General features: G+C 41.3%; 1 protein-coding gene across 3 annotated transcripts in view; it reads right to left on the reverse strand.

The window, feature by feature from the left end:
• The window catches only part of KIF16B (kinesin family member 16B), a 372,668-nt gene that overhangs the window by 294,642 nt on the left and 62,974 nt on the right, over nt 1–15,052 (reverse strand). For all 3 annotated transcript variants that reach the window (XM_056567898.1, XM_056567896.1, XM_056567899.1), the window contains exon 12: nt 14,143–14,202. In XM_056567898.1, coding sequence (XP_056423873.1) covers nt 14,143–14,202 — 60 coding nt within the window. The remainder of the gene's footprint in view (nt 1–14,142; nt 14,203–15,052) is intronic.

The raw sequence follows: 15,052 nt of genomic DNA on the forward strand, positions 1-15,052 counted from the left end.
GCGCCTCCTAGTGGCAAGAGCATATACCCATCAGTATAGGTGTCCCCCAATGAAGAGAGACTGAGAAACAGCTGTCTACAGATGAAACAGATGACATATGTTTCTTTTCCTTTTGAGAGAAAAGTGTATTTAACTCCTTTTTTTCCCCATGGATCATACACCACCAATGCCACCAATGATATTCGATACGCCGCCACCCCCCACCCCCGAACTCAGTATCTTAAAACCAAATTACTTATTTTATTTCCTTCATAACAAATGTGTGCGTGTGTGAATCGCCCATTATTCAAAAGGAGTATAATAAAAAATTCGAGTCTTATAAAATCTCAAATTCCGCCAATCGTTCATCATTTCAGGCAATAATGTATTCCTAATCCAGTAAAAGAGTTTCAGAATAATCAGCCCGAAGGTCGGGGGATATCAGCAATTGAAAAAACTCCCTGTCCAATGCAGATGGGGTAACAATGCTCTAAATGGCTATGAACAGACTTTCTTGACAACATTCTTCATGATATGAAGGGAAAGAAAGTCTTAAACTGTCTTTACGCTTCAGGGAGCTCTGCATATAATTTGCTCCTCTTGCATCCAAAAGCAATTTGGAAATTGCTTTTCTAAACAGCGATGCTAATAGCTGCTCGATATAATATTCCATTCTAAAAGCAGACTAGGCTGCCGCTCTCACTCCGTTCTCATAGCGCCATTCGACTCACCAGGTCAATCTAAGCTTAAAAGATTGCAGTCAGTAGGTAGAATCTCAAACAATGCTCCAGAAACATATCAATAATGACAAGTGATCTGAAGGAAAGTGGATGCACCCTGTTATGTATTGAGCACTTATCTCCATATATATTCTACCTCGCACCAGATTACTGAGGTGAATAACCAACATTGAAACTGTCGCAATTTCTCCGGCCTATCAGGCGTGCTAAGCTCACATACCACTTGTTTTTCCGTCTCCGCTGTTATGCTCATTATGTGCAAAGACACAAGACGATATTGTTTAAAGGAAGAGAAAATACTGTATACAGTAATGGTAAGATTTATATACAGTATTGCACAATATGATTATATTTATCAGTTAATCTCAGGTCTCCAGAGCAGGTATATGTTGGTATGGTGTCAAAAGGTATAGTGACATATACTGCGGCATACAGTTGGCTTTTAAGAGACCATACATGGATGACTAGTGACTATGTCTACTGTTTGTGAGACACAAAAAGCGAAGTCTACCATCTTGTGTGTCTAACCAGTAAGACACGTATATCTAGATCAAACAGTCACTAAGAGACTAGGTTTGGTCTATTACAATCTAAAGATATGCTATAGGCACATTACTGTATGTTAAAGAATACTTTATTGACAATGTCTTAATGTACATAAGTGGCGGGGACTCAAAAAGTGACATAAATAGGACTTAGAGAGTACCTCTCATTATCTTGTTAAATTTTATAATCCTCCCAGTTCACTGCCCCATCATAATAAACCACCCCCTGCTTTTATTTTTTTTTATTTTTTAGTTTCCTACCTTGATATTGCTCTGTACTTTCTGTCTCCGTCAGATTCACAGAAGGGAAGGGGGCGGGGGGCGTTATCCAGCAGGCCTGACATCATCTGAAGCCATAGAGGGGAGAACTTCCTACATCCCTTTGCTACACAAAGCCCAGAGCAGTTCAGTGCGTGTGATGAGCTATGATTGGATAAGGCTGCAACCCCCCCCCCCCCCCCAGCATTTCCTGATTTTGGACTTCTGCCATGCCAACAGGAGTCCAAAGTCTGTGCAAAAGATAAGGGGGAAATGTGCTCTGGACAAGTAGGGAGACACCTAGTGGCAGCTTTTTTTTTTTAAACACAAATAAAACATAGAAAACTACTTTTTTTTTTTTTTTTTTTTTTTTTTTTTTTTAAACAAAGTACATTAGAAAGATTTTTTTATTTATTTACCATAAGTAGTGCAATAGCAAACATTAGTTTTAATAAGAGTGCCCATTTAAAGGGTATTACCATCTCAAAAATGTATGATATATGCACAGGATATGACAGACATATCCAACAGATGGGGGTTTAACCTCTTAGACCCATGCCTATATCAGGATCCCTCCTTCAGTCTGTTTGCAGCCGCTGGAGGTGGCTATGGAGCCAAGCTATGGTTTTACTTAGCTTGTGTAACCTCATTGACTTTAATAGGAGCTACATGGCTTAGCTCATGGTGGTATGTTATTTGCAAAACTCCAATTTATTACTATGGGAGTTACAGAAGAGTAGAACAGTCCACTTGGAATTTCGGAATCCCGTCACCTCCGGCAGCCACATGCAGGAGAGATGGGACCTCTATCTCTGTCATGTAGCATACATATCCCTGATGCTCACCTAGCCATTGTCACCATAGGTCTGCCGCAGATCCAGTTCTCCTCCGTGTGGTCCTGGTATCTTCCCTGTGCTCCAGGGGGAATGTGAAATGGGAAGTTGGGGGATTGTGTGTCACATGCTGGTGAGTCATTTGTGGTGGGTAGCCACATGCGGATCAGATACATTGGTGAAAATTTTGTTTATTATAAATCACCATCGTGCCAGAAAGTTAAACAGATTTGTAAATTTTAAAAAAAAGGAGGGTACCATAAGCCTCCAGACTAATACCAGATATACTGTTACATGATGACTAAATTAAATAGAAAATAGAACTGTGCTTCATATTAATGATGAGAAAAAGATATTTTTTTTTAATTTATGCAATAAAGAACAATTTATTATAAAAATGGTAATAACAGCCTCCTTACACAGGGCCCTTGTGGGGAGGTAAATATAAGCCATACAATAAGAAATGGAGTAAAATGTAGTAAAAAAAAAAAAAAAAAAAAACGCTAGGTATGCATTGAGTTCCACTAGTCCGGCATCTGAAGGACCGGCAAAGTTCACAATCTGTGATTGTATAATATAGTCCGCATAGATATAGGTAAATGTCCAAATTTGCACAACAGATCACCATTTATAGTTACCAGCTTATGATGGAAAAGCAGTTCATAGAAGATGAAAGATGGAATAATGCAGTAGAGTTGCAGTATTATTGCGGTAGTTTTCTCTATACGCGTTTCAGGGTAGAAGAAAGGGTCATTACACTAAGTACCCTGAAACGAGTCTAGAGAAAACTACCTCAATAATACTGCAACTCTACTGCATTATTCCACAATCCCTGAAGGACCGCTATCCTCGACTATACAGCCGCCCGTACTTGAATCACCTAATACAGCATTCCACCTTGCCGGTCTCTATTCCATTCTTACCTGGCTGACATCAGACGCCGAGGTTTTCTCCACGAGGCGGTTTCCATTTCCGGAGTAATTCCATCCACCTCCGAGACCAGTGGCTCTTCTAAGGCCTGTGGCAGGCAGGCCAGCCGCTGCAGCGCACGCCAGCACTTCAACACAGCCTCGGGTCTGCATACCATCTACCTCCCGGATGTATAGTATACAGCTGAATCTTCTACGATCTTCTATGAACTGCTTTTCCATTATAAGCTGGAAAACTATAAATGGTGATCTGTTGTGCAAATTTGGACATTTACCTATATCTATGCGGACTTTATTATACAATCACGGATTGTGAACTTTGCCGGTCCTTCAGATGCCGGACTAGTGGAACTTTTATTGCATTTCTTATTGTATGGTTTATATTTACCAAGGGCCCTGTGTAAGGAGGCTGTTATTATCATTTTTATAATAAATTATTTTTTATTGCATACATTTTAAAAATATCTTTCTCATCATTAATATGAAGCGCAGTCCTATTTTCTATTTAAATTTAGTCATCATGTAACAGTATATCTGGTATTAGTCTGGATGCTTATGGTACCCTCCCCCTTTTTTTCTTCTCTAAAATTTTTGTACTTTTTGAGGTGTAAGTACTATTCCATTTAGCCTCAACTAATTTTTTGTGAGCTGCACAATCCCAAATAGTCTGTGTCTAGATTTGTAAATTACTTCTATTAAAAAAATCTTAACTATTCCAGTACTTGGCTGCTGTATGCTCCACATAAAGTTATTTTCTTTTTGAATTTCTTTTCAGTCTGACCACAGTGCTCTCTGGTGACACCTCTGTCTGTCATAGGAACTGTCCAGAGCAGGAGAGGTTTGCTGTGGGGCTTTGCTCCTACTCTGGACAGTTCCTGACATGGACAGAGGAGTCAGCAGAGAGAACTGTCGTCAGACAGAAAATACATTTAAAAAGAAAAGAACTTCCTGTGGACCATACAGCAGCCCATAAGTACTGAAAGGGCTAAGATTTTTTAATAGCAGTAATTTACAAATCTGTTTAACTTTTTGGCACCAGTTGATTTAAAAAAAAAAAAAAAAAAAAGTATGTTTTTCACCAGAGTACCCCTTTAAAATGTGGCTAATCCGTGTGCAAAACCAAAAATCAGCTGCAGAAATCAGATGGTCAGGTAGAGATTTCTGCTATGTCTTTTCCCCCATGAACAATCCGTTGTGTGAACATACCCTTAAGAAGTCAACTTAGAGTGAGACGCCCATAATAATTGACATGGAGGCCACATTATGGCTTATGAGATGCGCTATAGTTGCGGCAATAACCTGAAGAAAAAGGAGTCTTTATGTCATTTGCTGTTTCACATGTCTTCAACCTGAAACCGCAGGGGGTGAGTTCTGATGCTTGGCAGCAAAGGAATGGTAGTAGCCAGGAAGGAACAGAACATTACCAGGGAGGAAGGAACTGAAGATGTTCTGGGGTCAGACAGTGGTTACATGATGGTGTGTAGCTGAGGATGTCTGGCACTTTTTACATGTACAAATTATCAACTGCATAAATAATAAGTGACAGTACAGATTTATTTCTATCTATAAGATCTGTACATACAGGAATAATGCTGAGCTGATTATACAAGACTTATTTACATACATGTCAATGGAAAATGTTCATTAACCTGTATTACACCCCCATTATGCTAAACATTAAGGCTGAATTCACATTCACGTCACGTTTTACATATAATTCAGTAAGTATCCTGTCAAAATATGACGCTGGTGTATACACTGCATGCACAAGTATAAGGTATGTTAGTATTTTGATGCATAGCTGAATAAACCTGAATGCCTATTGTATTTAACCATATCAGGTGATGTGTATTTGTGTAATAAGGGAGGGTTGTGGTCTAGGGAGATAAACATTCTCTGGGAATCTTTTACCTAGCCTACTGATTCTAAGATTGCATTTTTGTGACATATTCTACTACTATTTTTTTATTAGAATTGCAGTATTTTCTTTAGCTAAAAAATAACAAAAAAATAATCCTAAATTTTATTCAAGATTAGAAAAAACTGTATTTTTTATTTCAATTAAAATTCTCTGCTTGTAAGGAAAATGATCATGCCAAATTGGGAATTCACATATACAACAGATCTACTTTATCTTGGCATCAGAAAGTAGATATGTTTTTACTTTTTGAAGACATTAGAGGGCCTAAATGGGTACTCCAGTGGAATTATTATTATTATTATTTTTTTTTTTTTTTTTTAAATCAACTGGTGCCAGGAAGCTAAACAGATTTGTAAATTACTTCTATTAAAAAATCTTAATCATTCCAGTATTTATTAGCTACTGAATACTGCAGAGGAAATTATTTTATTTTTGGAACACAGAACTCTCTGCTGAATCATGAGCACAGTGGTCTGAGGAGAAATGGTACATGCGCAGTGACTTCACAAACTGAACTCATGTGATTTTCTCTATAGAATTGACAGGTTGCTACCAGCTACAGTCACACTGATTGGTCATACTGGAAACAAGTTCACCTACAAAGTTCACCTACAAAAAGGAGAGGAGTTTTTCTTATTACAAATTTTGGAAGCTAGGTATCTCGGTGGGGATCTCAGTGCAATATATGAATACCTTTATTATATTTGATCAATTCTGGTCACACCGAAAAATATTTGACCGCATCTATTGATTTAGGAAGCTATGCCGATCAGGGGTGGTGTGTACTGGTAGATGGAGGTCTGGACTGACAACAGTATTATAATAAATTTTTCATAGTGGTTAGAAAAAGATAATACTATATAGTGTTACTCTTTGATGGTGGGTGAGTGTGGAGAATCAGTGAATTTTTATAGACTAGAAATATAATGTAAGGCTAGAGTTCCACTATTTTTTTTATTTTTTATTTTTTGGGGGGGGGGGGGGGAGGGGAACGCCAAGAAAAATGCCAATTCTGCTGCAGGGCGTTTTTTGGGCCAAAAAATGCTGCGGCCGGAGGTTAGCTGTAAATGAATGAGAAATCGCTAAATTCTTTTTCCACCTGGCGTTTTCCAGTTTGGAGTTTTTTCACTCTTTTTTGGCGTTTTTCAGCTCCTTGGCGGTTTTGCAAAATTGCAGCATGTTGAGCCTATGGCGTTTTTACCCTGAAATTGTGGCGTTTTTCTCCTATTGAAGTCTATGGGAGTAAAAAAACGCCAAGAAAAATGCCATGTGGTTTTTAACTTTGGTGTTTTTGCAGGCAGTTTTTATTCTCTTTTGGACTTTAGCAATCCAAAAAAGTGATGGCGATACCTTTTTTAATAAAATTTGGTAGGGTTCCATAAAAAAAAAAAAAAACATAAAAAAGATACAGTAGTGATGGAAAAATTGTATCTAACAAAATGTATCTTTTTTATAACAAAATTTTTATTGATTTTTAAACAGGGATCAATTTATGTGTGCGGGCAGGGACCTAAAAATTTTGCAGACAATAATAAATGTAGTGTGTGTGTTTTTCACACTGTTCCATGACGGAAGTAGTAGTACCTCTACTAATTGACAGATCACCCCTGGTTCTGTTGCGATCCTTCTGTATAATTTATTTTCTATGGTCCCCTGCACTGCCGTATATATACACCTAGTCATATTTCCTGCAGAGAGTTGTGATTGGCCAGATGGTTCCAGCCAATCACAACTCTCTGTGGGAAATGTGAATAGGTGTATATATACACGTCAGTGCAGGAGACCATAGAAGAGCGGCGGCCACATCTATAAATTATACAGGAGGATCACAGCAGGTGTCAGAAGTGACATCCGTTGTGATCTTTCCTTAACTGCAGGTACTACAGCTCCCAACATTGAGCAGAGTGTGCTTCATGATGGGAATAGTAGTACCTGCAGTTAAGGACAGATCACAGCGGGTATCACTCCTGACATCCGCTGTGATCGTCCTTTCTATTGCAGAGATGTGAAGCGGCTCTGTACAGCGCTCACATCTCTGCACTATACTCTGGCCGGCCAGTGATATGAATAGAACATCACATTCATATTTCCCTCAGAGCTGTGATTGGCTGCAACCATCCGGCCAATCCCCACTCTGGGCAGAAAATATGAAAGAGTGATGTTCTATTCACATCACTGGCCAGAGTACAGAGCAGAGATGCGAGCGCTGTATAGAGCCGCTCCGCATCTCTGCTATATTATGGATGATTGCATCGGGTCTCAGACATATCGCCCCGGGTGTCAATCCTATTATTACAGGTACAACTACTCCTATCATGGAACAGTCTGTTTCATGCTGGGAGTAGTAGTACTATCGAAAAAAGTGAAACACACATACACACTTTATTAAAAATTAACTAAAAGTTAATTATAAAAAATAAAAATGTCCTTAAATAAATTTTTTCCCATCCCTACTGCATTTGCTTTTTTTTTTTTTTTTTTTTTTTTTTTGGTACCCAACACATTTAACATTTAAAAATGCCAAAAGTGGCCAAAAATGCAATTTCACCTCAAATGCAAAAACACCAGAAAAAATGCCCAAAAAAACATCAGATGCAGGGAAATGCACTAGCGCTTTTTCTGGCATTTTTTCAGTGAAAAACACGCTGGAAAAAAAAAACAAATGGAATCCTAGCCTTAGGTTTCCTTTATTTGAATTCTCACAACAGCCATATCATTGACTCAAATATATGTAATCCACTTTCCTATTAATTGACATTTGTTTTATATGTAAAATAATGCAGTGGGGAAATACCACATGGATGTCCTGCCTGAATCCATCCTAAGTGAACACGTTTTATGGAAGGAAAAGAAAGACAAGTATGACCACTGCTTAGTCTCTGGACTGGACGTAAATGTCATCCAGCCATCCAGTCATGGCAGCAGCCAGGCAGCTCGCTGTAGACATCTTACAATTCATCTTCATATGCAGTAAACTGTGTGAACACCCTGGAGCAGCGGATAAGCTGGATACACTGAACAAGTCAGAAATGTACACAGTCTATATTTAGAGGCAAATAGTGTTATATCAGATGAGAACAACCCCCGCATTAATACAGGTTATTGTTGTGTGTATATAACCTCTGTACATACACTGCTCAAAAAAATAAAGGGAACACTAAGAAACACATCCTAGATCTGAATGAGTGAACTAATCATATGAAATACTTTCGTCTTTACATAGTTGAATGATCTGGCAACAAAATCACACAAAAATTATCAATGGCAACCAAATTTATCAACCCATGGAGGTCTGGATATGGAGTAACACTCAAAATCAAAGTGCAAAACCACACTACAGGCTGATCCAACTTTGATGTAATGTCCTTAAAACAAGTCCAAATGAGGCTCAGTAGTGTGTGTGGCCTCCACGTGCCCATATGACCTCCCTACAATGTCTGGGTATGCTCCTGATAAGGTGTCATCTGCCAACTCCTGGACAGTCTGTGGTGCAATGTGGCGTTCGTGGATGGAGCAAGACATGATGTCCCAGATGTGCTCAATCGGATTCAGGTCTGGGGAACGGGCGGGCCAGTCTATAGCATCAATGCCTTCCTCTTGCAGGAACTGCTGACACACTCCAACTACATGAGGTCTAGCATTGCCAACCGCACCAGAATATGGTCTCACAAGGGGTCTGAGGATCTCATATCGGTACCTAATGGCAGTCAGGTTACCTCTGGCAAGCACGTGGAGGGCTGTGCGGCCCCCCAAAGAAATGTCACCCCACACCATTACTGACCCATCACCAAAATGGTCATGCTGGAATTGTTGCAGGCAGCAGAAGATTCTCCACATGTGCTCAATGCGAACATGCTTTCATCTGTGAAGAGCACAGGGCGCCAGTGGCGAATTTGCCAATCTTGGTGTTCTCTGGCAAATGCCAAACGCCCTGCACGGTTTTGGGCTGTAAGCACAACCCCCACTTGTGGACGTCGGACACTCATTGAGTCTGTTTCTGACCGTTTGAGTGGAAATATGCACATTTGAGGCCTGCTAGAGGTCATTTTGCAGTGCTCCTCCTACTTCTTGCACAAAGGCGGAGGTAGCGGTCCTGCTGCTGGGTTGTTTCCCTCCAATGGCCTCCTCCACGTCTCCTGATGTACTGGCCTGTCTCTTGGTAGCGCCTCCATGCTCTGGACACTACGCTGACAGACGCAGCAAACCTTCTTGCCACAGCTCGCATGGATATGCAATCCTGGATAAGCTGCACTACCTGAGCTACTTGTATGGTTTGTAGACTCCGTCTCATGCTACCACTAGAGTGAAAGCACAGCCAGCATTCAAAAGTGACCAAAACATCAGCCAGAAAGCATAGGAACAGGTGGTCACCACATGCAGAACCACTCCTTTATTGGGGGTGTCTTGCTAATTGCCTATAACTTCCACCTGTTGTCTGTTCCATTTGCACAACAGCATGTGAAATTGATTGTCAATCAATGTTGCTTCCTGATTGGACAGTGTGATTTCACAGAAGTGTAATTGACTTGGAGTTACATTGTGTTGTTTAAGTGTTCCCTTTATTTTTTTGAGCAGTGTATATAATGCAACACTAACAGAACATTACGGAGACTTAAACTCTGCAATTTATTCTGTTAAAACCAAGCCTGAAAATACTGATGTCTACCACATTTAAACAAAAGGTAGCATTAAAGTGGTATTCCAGCTTTATACATCTTATCCCTTATCCAAAGGATAGGGAATAAGATGTATGATCAAAAGGGTCCAGCCACTAGGGACCCCCGCAATCTCTGTGCAGTCCCCGACATTCTGTGCTGGTGCTGCCTCCGAGACTGGTACATGACGTTATAGCCACGTCCCCAAATGCTGTCATGCTACACCCCATCCATTCATGTCTATGTCATCATCACCTTTCCATCTCGGAGGCAGCGCTGGCACAGAATGCCGGGGGCTGCACTGAGATTGCGGGGGTCCCTAGCGGCAGGACTCCCGCGATCATACATCTTATCGCCTATCCTTTGGATAGGGGATAAGATGTATAAAGCTGGAATACCCCTTTAACATATCTAAATGTATATATGGTGCTGCTTGAAAGTCATACAGACAAATGTCACAGGAACAGCATTTGTAAATACATTTTACAGAATTCGGGTACATTCATACGTACAGGATCTGCTGCATATTTTTGCTGCATATTTTGTGCAGCTGATTTAACTTCAATGGGTAGTAAAATCAGCTGCAGATAATATGCAGCAGATCCTGTACGTGTGAACATACCCTTCCTCAACATCACCAGAGACTGAATTATCACATACCACTTTTTAGTGACGATTTCGACAATACAGACAATACAAAACTGCAGAATTACAGAGAGAACACTCCGCCTCCCTGTTGGATTTTTCCCTAGCTTAATCCTATAATTATGTAGTTATTAGAGATGAGCGAATCAAGCCTGGCGAATCCGGTCTTGTTAAGAAATTTGAGGCGAGAGTGGCTTGCCGAAATTTTTTATTACAATTAAAATAATTACACCTTAAAAAGCATTGTCAAAGAGAAATATGCATTTTATGCAGAGTTACCTGTATTTTTGTGTTTAATCGAACATACAGTGATCCTTCAACTTACAATGGCCTCAAAATACAATAGTTTAAACATACAATGGTCCAGAAAAGACCATTGTAAGTTGAAACCAGACTCAACATACAATGTACAGACAGTCCAGATCTGTGATACCCGTCAATGGCCGGAAGATCTGACCAATCAGAATGGGCAATTTACTGGTAAAACACCAGTATTACTGAAGCGTATGCACTGACTGATGTCTGGTGGCTCCCCCTACAGTACAGGGAGGTATTACATGTTCTGTACACTTACCTGTATCAGGGTTAGCTGTTCCTTTGGACACCAGGTGAGGGCGGCTCCATGTTACTTTTTTAGGACATTGCATGTACCGTACAGAACCCTGAAGAAGCTCCTGTCCTCTACATAGACCAGTGTTTCCCAAGCAGGGTGCCCCCAGCTGTTGCAAAACCACAACTCCCAGCATGCCCGGACAGCCTTTGGCTGTCCGGGCATGCTGGGAGTTGAAGTTTTGCTACAGCTGGAGGCTCCCTGCTTGGGAAACACTGACATAGACAGTGATTACAGCTCCCAGCAGATCTTTCTTACTTTTATATGTAAGGATTTGCTTTATCTATATTAGTTATCTACTTATTTTTCTTTAGTGCTCACTTTTTCCTATTTTCGGATGACATTTTGGATCTTGAGAACCAATTACCAGGTTTCCATAGAGTTCTGGTCTCAACCTACAATGGTTTCAACATACAATGGTCGTCCCAGAACCAATTAATATTGTAACTTGAGGGACCACTGTATAGTATTTCTACCTGCGTTTAACATATCTTCGCACTTAAAAGCGAAGTGAACACAGAGGGGCGTGGCTTGTCAGCAGAACGTGATGGCCGCATAGCTCTTGCTGCTCCTGAGCTAGTGATCCTACTACATTGACAAGCGACACCTTCCCCAGCTTATGTGGCCACCATATTGCACTCCTACTTGCTCGACTACCATGGCAATTAAATGGCGAGGAAAAGCAGCAGCAAAGATAAAAAAAAGAAAGAAACTAAGACTTTTACAGGTCCTTCAGTGAGCGTGCGCTCCAAGATGGCGTCACTTCCCTGCACCATGCTTCATCTCCGGCCTATCTGCAAGTGGCAGAAATGAGCACTTTACACCAGAAGACAAACTTCAGTCAATGGCTAGAAGCAGCTGAAATCCTGGCAGAGCAAATGGCAGTGCCTGCAACATTCACTTTCCTTCATACCCCTGGCAGTTTCCTTCATACCCCCTCATTTCCTACCTCAAACCCCCCAGCTAGACAGAGGCCTCGCTTCTTTCCCTCTCATGAGACTGTTTACCAGTGCAGACCCCTGCAGCCTTCTCAGCGCAACTTGAAGAGTTTTTTGCGGCTTTCCCTGCGGTCCCTACAACAGAGACTACATTGAAGACAACGCTGCACAACCTTAGCAACTCCATTCAAAGTAGCCTTTCCCTGTCTTTATAACCTATTCACACTGCTATTACTAAACTGGAACAAAGGGTAGAACACAATCTGAAATGGTGACCTTTGCCTATTCATATAATGATCTTGTTGACGCCCACTATGATCTGGAGGCAGAAGTATACAACTTGCGATCCAAGTTGGCTGATATTGAGCATAGGTCATGCAGAAATAATTCGATTTTTAGGGGGGGGGGACATCCAAAACCATTCCAGCAAAGGAACTTACTACCTAAATCCAAGGACTAATCAAAGCAGTTTTGCCACATTGCTCTCAATGAGATAGGATTATTAGTGTGGCTGAAAAAATAGAGTGTTCCAGATTAACTTCAGAAAGATGCGTTCACGATTCCCAACTGCGGCATTCCGCACATCTATCAAACACATTATATAAGGAAGTCTAGAAGGGTTTTGCTTGCTATAAAAAAAATTCTGTAGCACTTCAGCGGGTCTCTTTTGCTTGAGGGTCTATTCACACGTACAGTATTCTGCGCAGATTTGATGTGCAGGATTTCAAGCTGTGTTCAGTCATTTAGTTTACAATGAAATCTGCAGCAGAAAATCCTGTGCTGTGTGAATAGACCATGAATGTGTGACTAACAATATAACTTATGCAATATTGTCAGTATATGCGCAAAACAGGGGTCAGGGTTTGTTTTTGTTTTTTAAACAAATTGTTCAGACTTGTAAATAAACAAGGCAACCTCCATCAGCTTAGCTGAGCAGTCAGGATTTTTTTCCCCCCCGAAATATGATTGCAGTATCTAAGGGGTAAATGTCGGGCATCACCGCAATCCGTGATGTCGGCATTAGCCACGGGTCAGAGTGGCTGATAAGCGCCGGGACCATTCAGCTATATGCACGCTCAGCTCCTGAGCATGCATCATACTTCCTAATATTTACTAAAGCTATTTCTTCACTATCTACAAGTTTTGAGACAGTCACCAATGCTGTTGCAACTCCCAAAAAGGGAGAATTTTTTGAACTCTTTGAAAAAGCCCTGTGTGCAAAATCTGCTAGCGCAATGTGTTGGTTACAATGGGTTACCGCATGTTGTTGTAACTGACATTAATTTAGCCTTAAGGGAAAAACTGTCACCTGTTCACTCCCAGACTAACCACAGGAACTGATGGATAGTGAAGGGGACACTGATTCATATGATCCCTACCATGACCATTCGCCCGCAATCTTAGTTTTTCTATTTATACAAATGTGGCTGTAACTGGCACAGGCGGGGTTTTCAGTAGTCTAGAGGCACTGTGACGTCAGCGCCGCCCGCTTATGAATATTCGTCTCCCTTCTCTGACTCCTAACTGGTCTTCACTGCGCATGTGCTGCTTCCTGACATGCCCAGTGAAGACCAGTTAGGAGCGGCGGGGAGAGGGAGAGCCGGAGGGAGGGGGGATGAATATTCATAAGCGGGCGGCGCTGCGGACAGGCGGTGCTGACGTCACAGTGCCACTAGGCTACTGAAAACCCTGCACGTGCCAGTTACAGCCATATTTGTATACATAGAAAAACAAAGATTGCGGGAGAACGGCCGTACGGATCTAGGCAAGGTAGGGATCATATGAATCCCCCCGCACTATATGTCATTACCTGTGGTTAGTGCGGGAGTGAACATGTGACAGGTTTCCTTTTAAACCAAGTACTTGAATACATTCCTAGATGACCCTACAGGGCTTTAGAGCTCTTAGCCAGTGCGGAGCACGTATTTTGAGCTTTATATTATTGCCGGTTTATGAAAAACATGTCTACTGCAACTAAACTTTATCAGAAAGTCCGGCATGCCGGCAGAACAGCACTTTTGAAAAGTTCGCTCTACTCTAGCAGTATAAAAGTAGAAAGAAAAACACACAATCGAGTCTCCAAACTTACCCTTAAAATGTTCTGAGTTTCATTCCACTTATTCGTCCATTCTTTCGTTAATTCTTCAACCTGGAAAATATGTGAAAACAGACTTAAAACAGAGCAAGGAAATGTGGTATCACCAACTGAACAGGGGTGAATGATGGAGCGGTTATGCAACAAAGTAAATTCGGTAAAAAAAATAAATAAAAAAGCTGTATATAGTCAACAATGCAACTTTCAAAAAAGGTGGACAGAAGGCAAAAGTGGTACAAATGTAAGGGAAGAACGTCATGGTAGTCAGGGCATTAGTGCCTTCAGGAAAACCTCACATGTACCAAGAAATGATGATGGTTGTTGCCCAAGGCTCAGTGATTTAGGTGAAAAGTAAATATGAGCTCATCTGGTCCAACAAAAGAGCTACTGTAGCAAGAACTGCTGCAAAAGTTACTGCTGGTCATAATAAAAAAAAGTGTGTAGCTTTTGGACCCGATGCAAAATCTGCAACAGGGCCCCATATGGCAAATATAATACTGGTTTCTTATGGGGCAGTTGTGCTTTGGGGACCCCTTAGGCACCAGGACCCCGACGCGACTGTTACCTCCGCTACCTCTATAGCTAAGCCCCTGCCTGTCTACAAAGGGCATGTGAACATTAGTCTAGACCAGTGTTTCCCAACCAGGGTGCCTCCAGCTGTTGCAAAACTACAACTCCCAGCATGCCCGGACCGCCTTTGGCTGTCCGGGCATGCTGGGAGTTGTAGTTTTGCAACAGCTGGAGGCATCTTGGTAGCTCTAGTCTAGACCAGTGTTTCCCAACCAAGGTGCGTCCAGCTGTTGCTAAACTAAAACTCCCAGTATGCCCGGACAGCCAAAGACTGTCCGGGCATGCTGGGAGTTGTAGTTTTGCAACAGCTGGAGGCACCCTAGTAGCTCTAGTC

Source organism: Hyla sarda, chromosome 3 (genome assembly GCF_029499605.1).
Source record: "Hyla sarda isolate aHylSar1 chromosome 3, aHylSar1.hap1, whole genome shotgun sequence".
NCBI classification, from domain to species: domain Eukaryota; kingdom Metazoa; phylum Chordata; class Amphibia; order Anura; family Hylidae; genus Hyla; species Hyla sarda.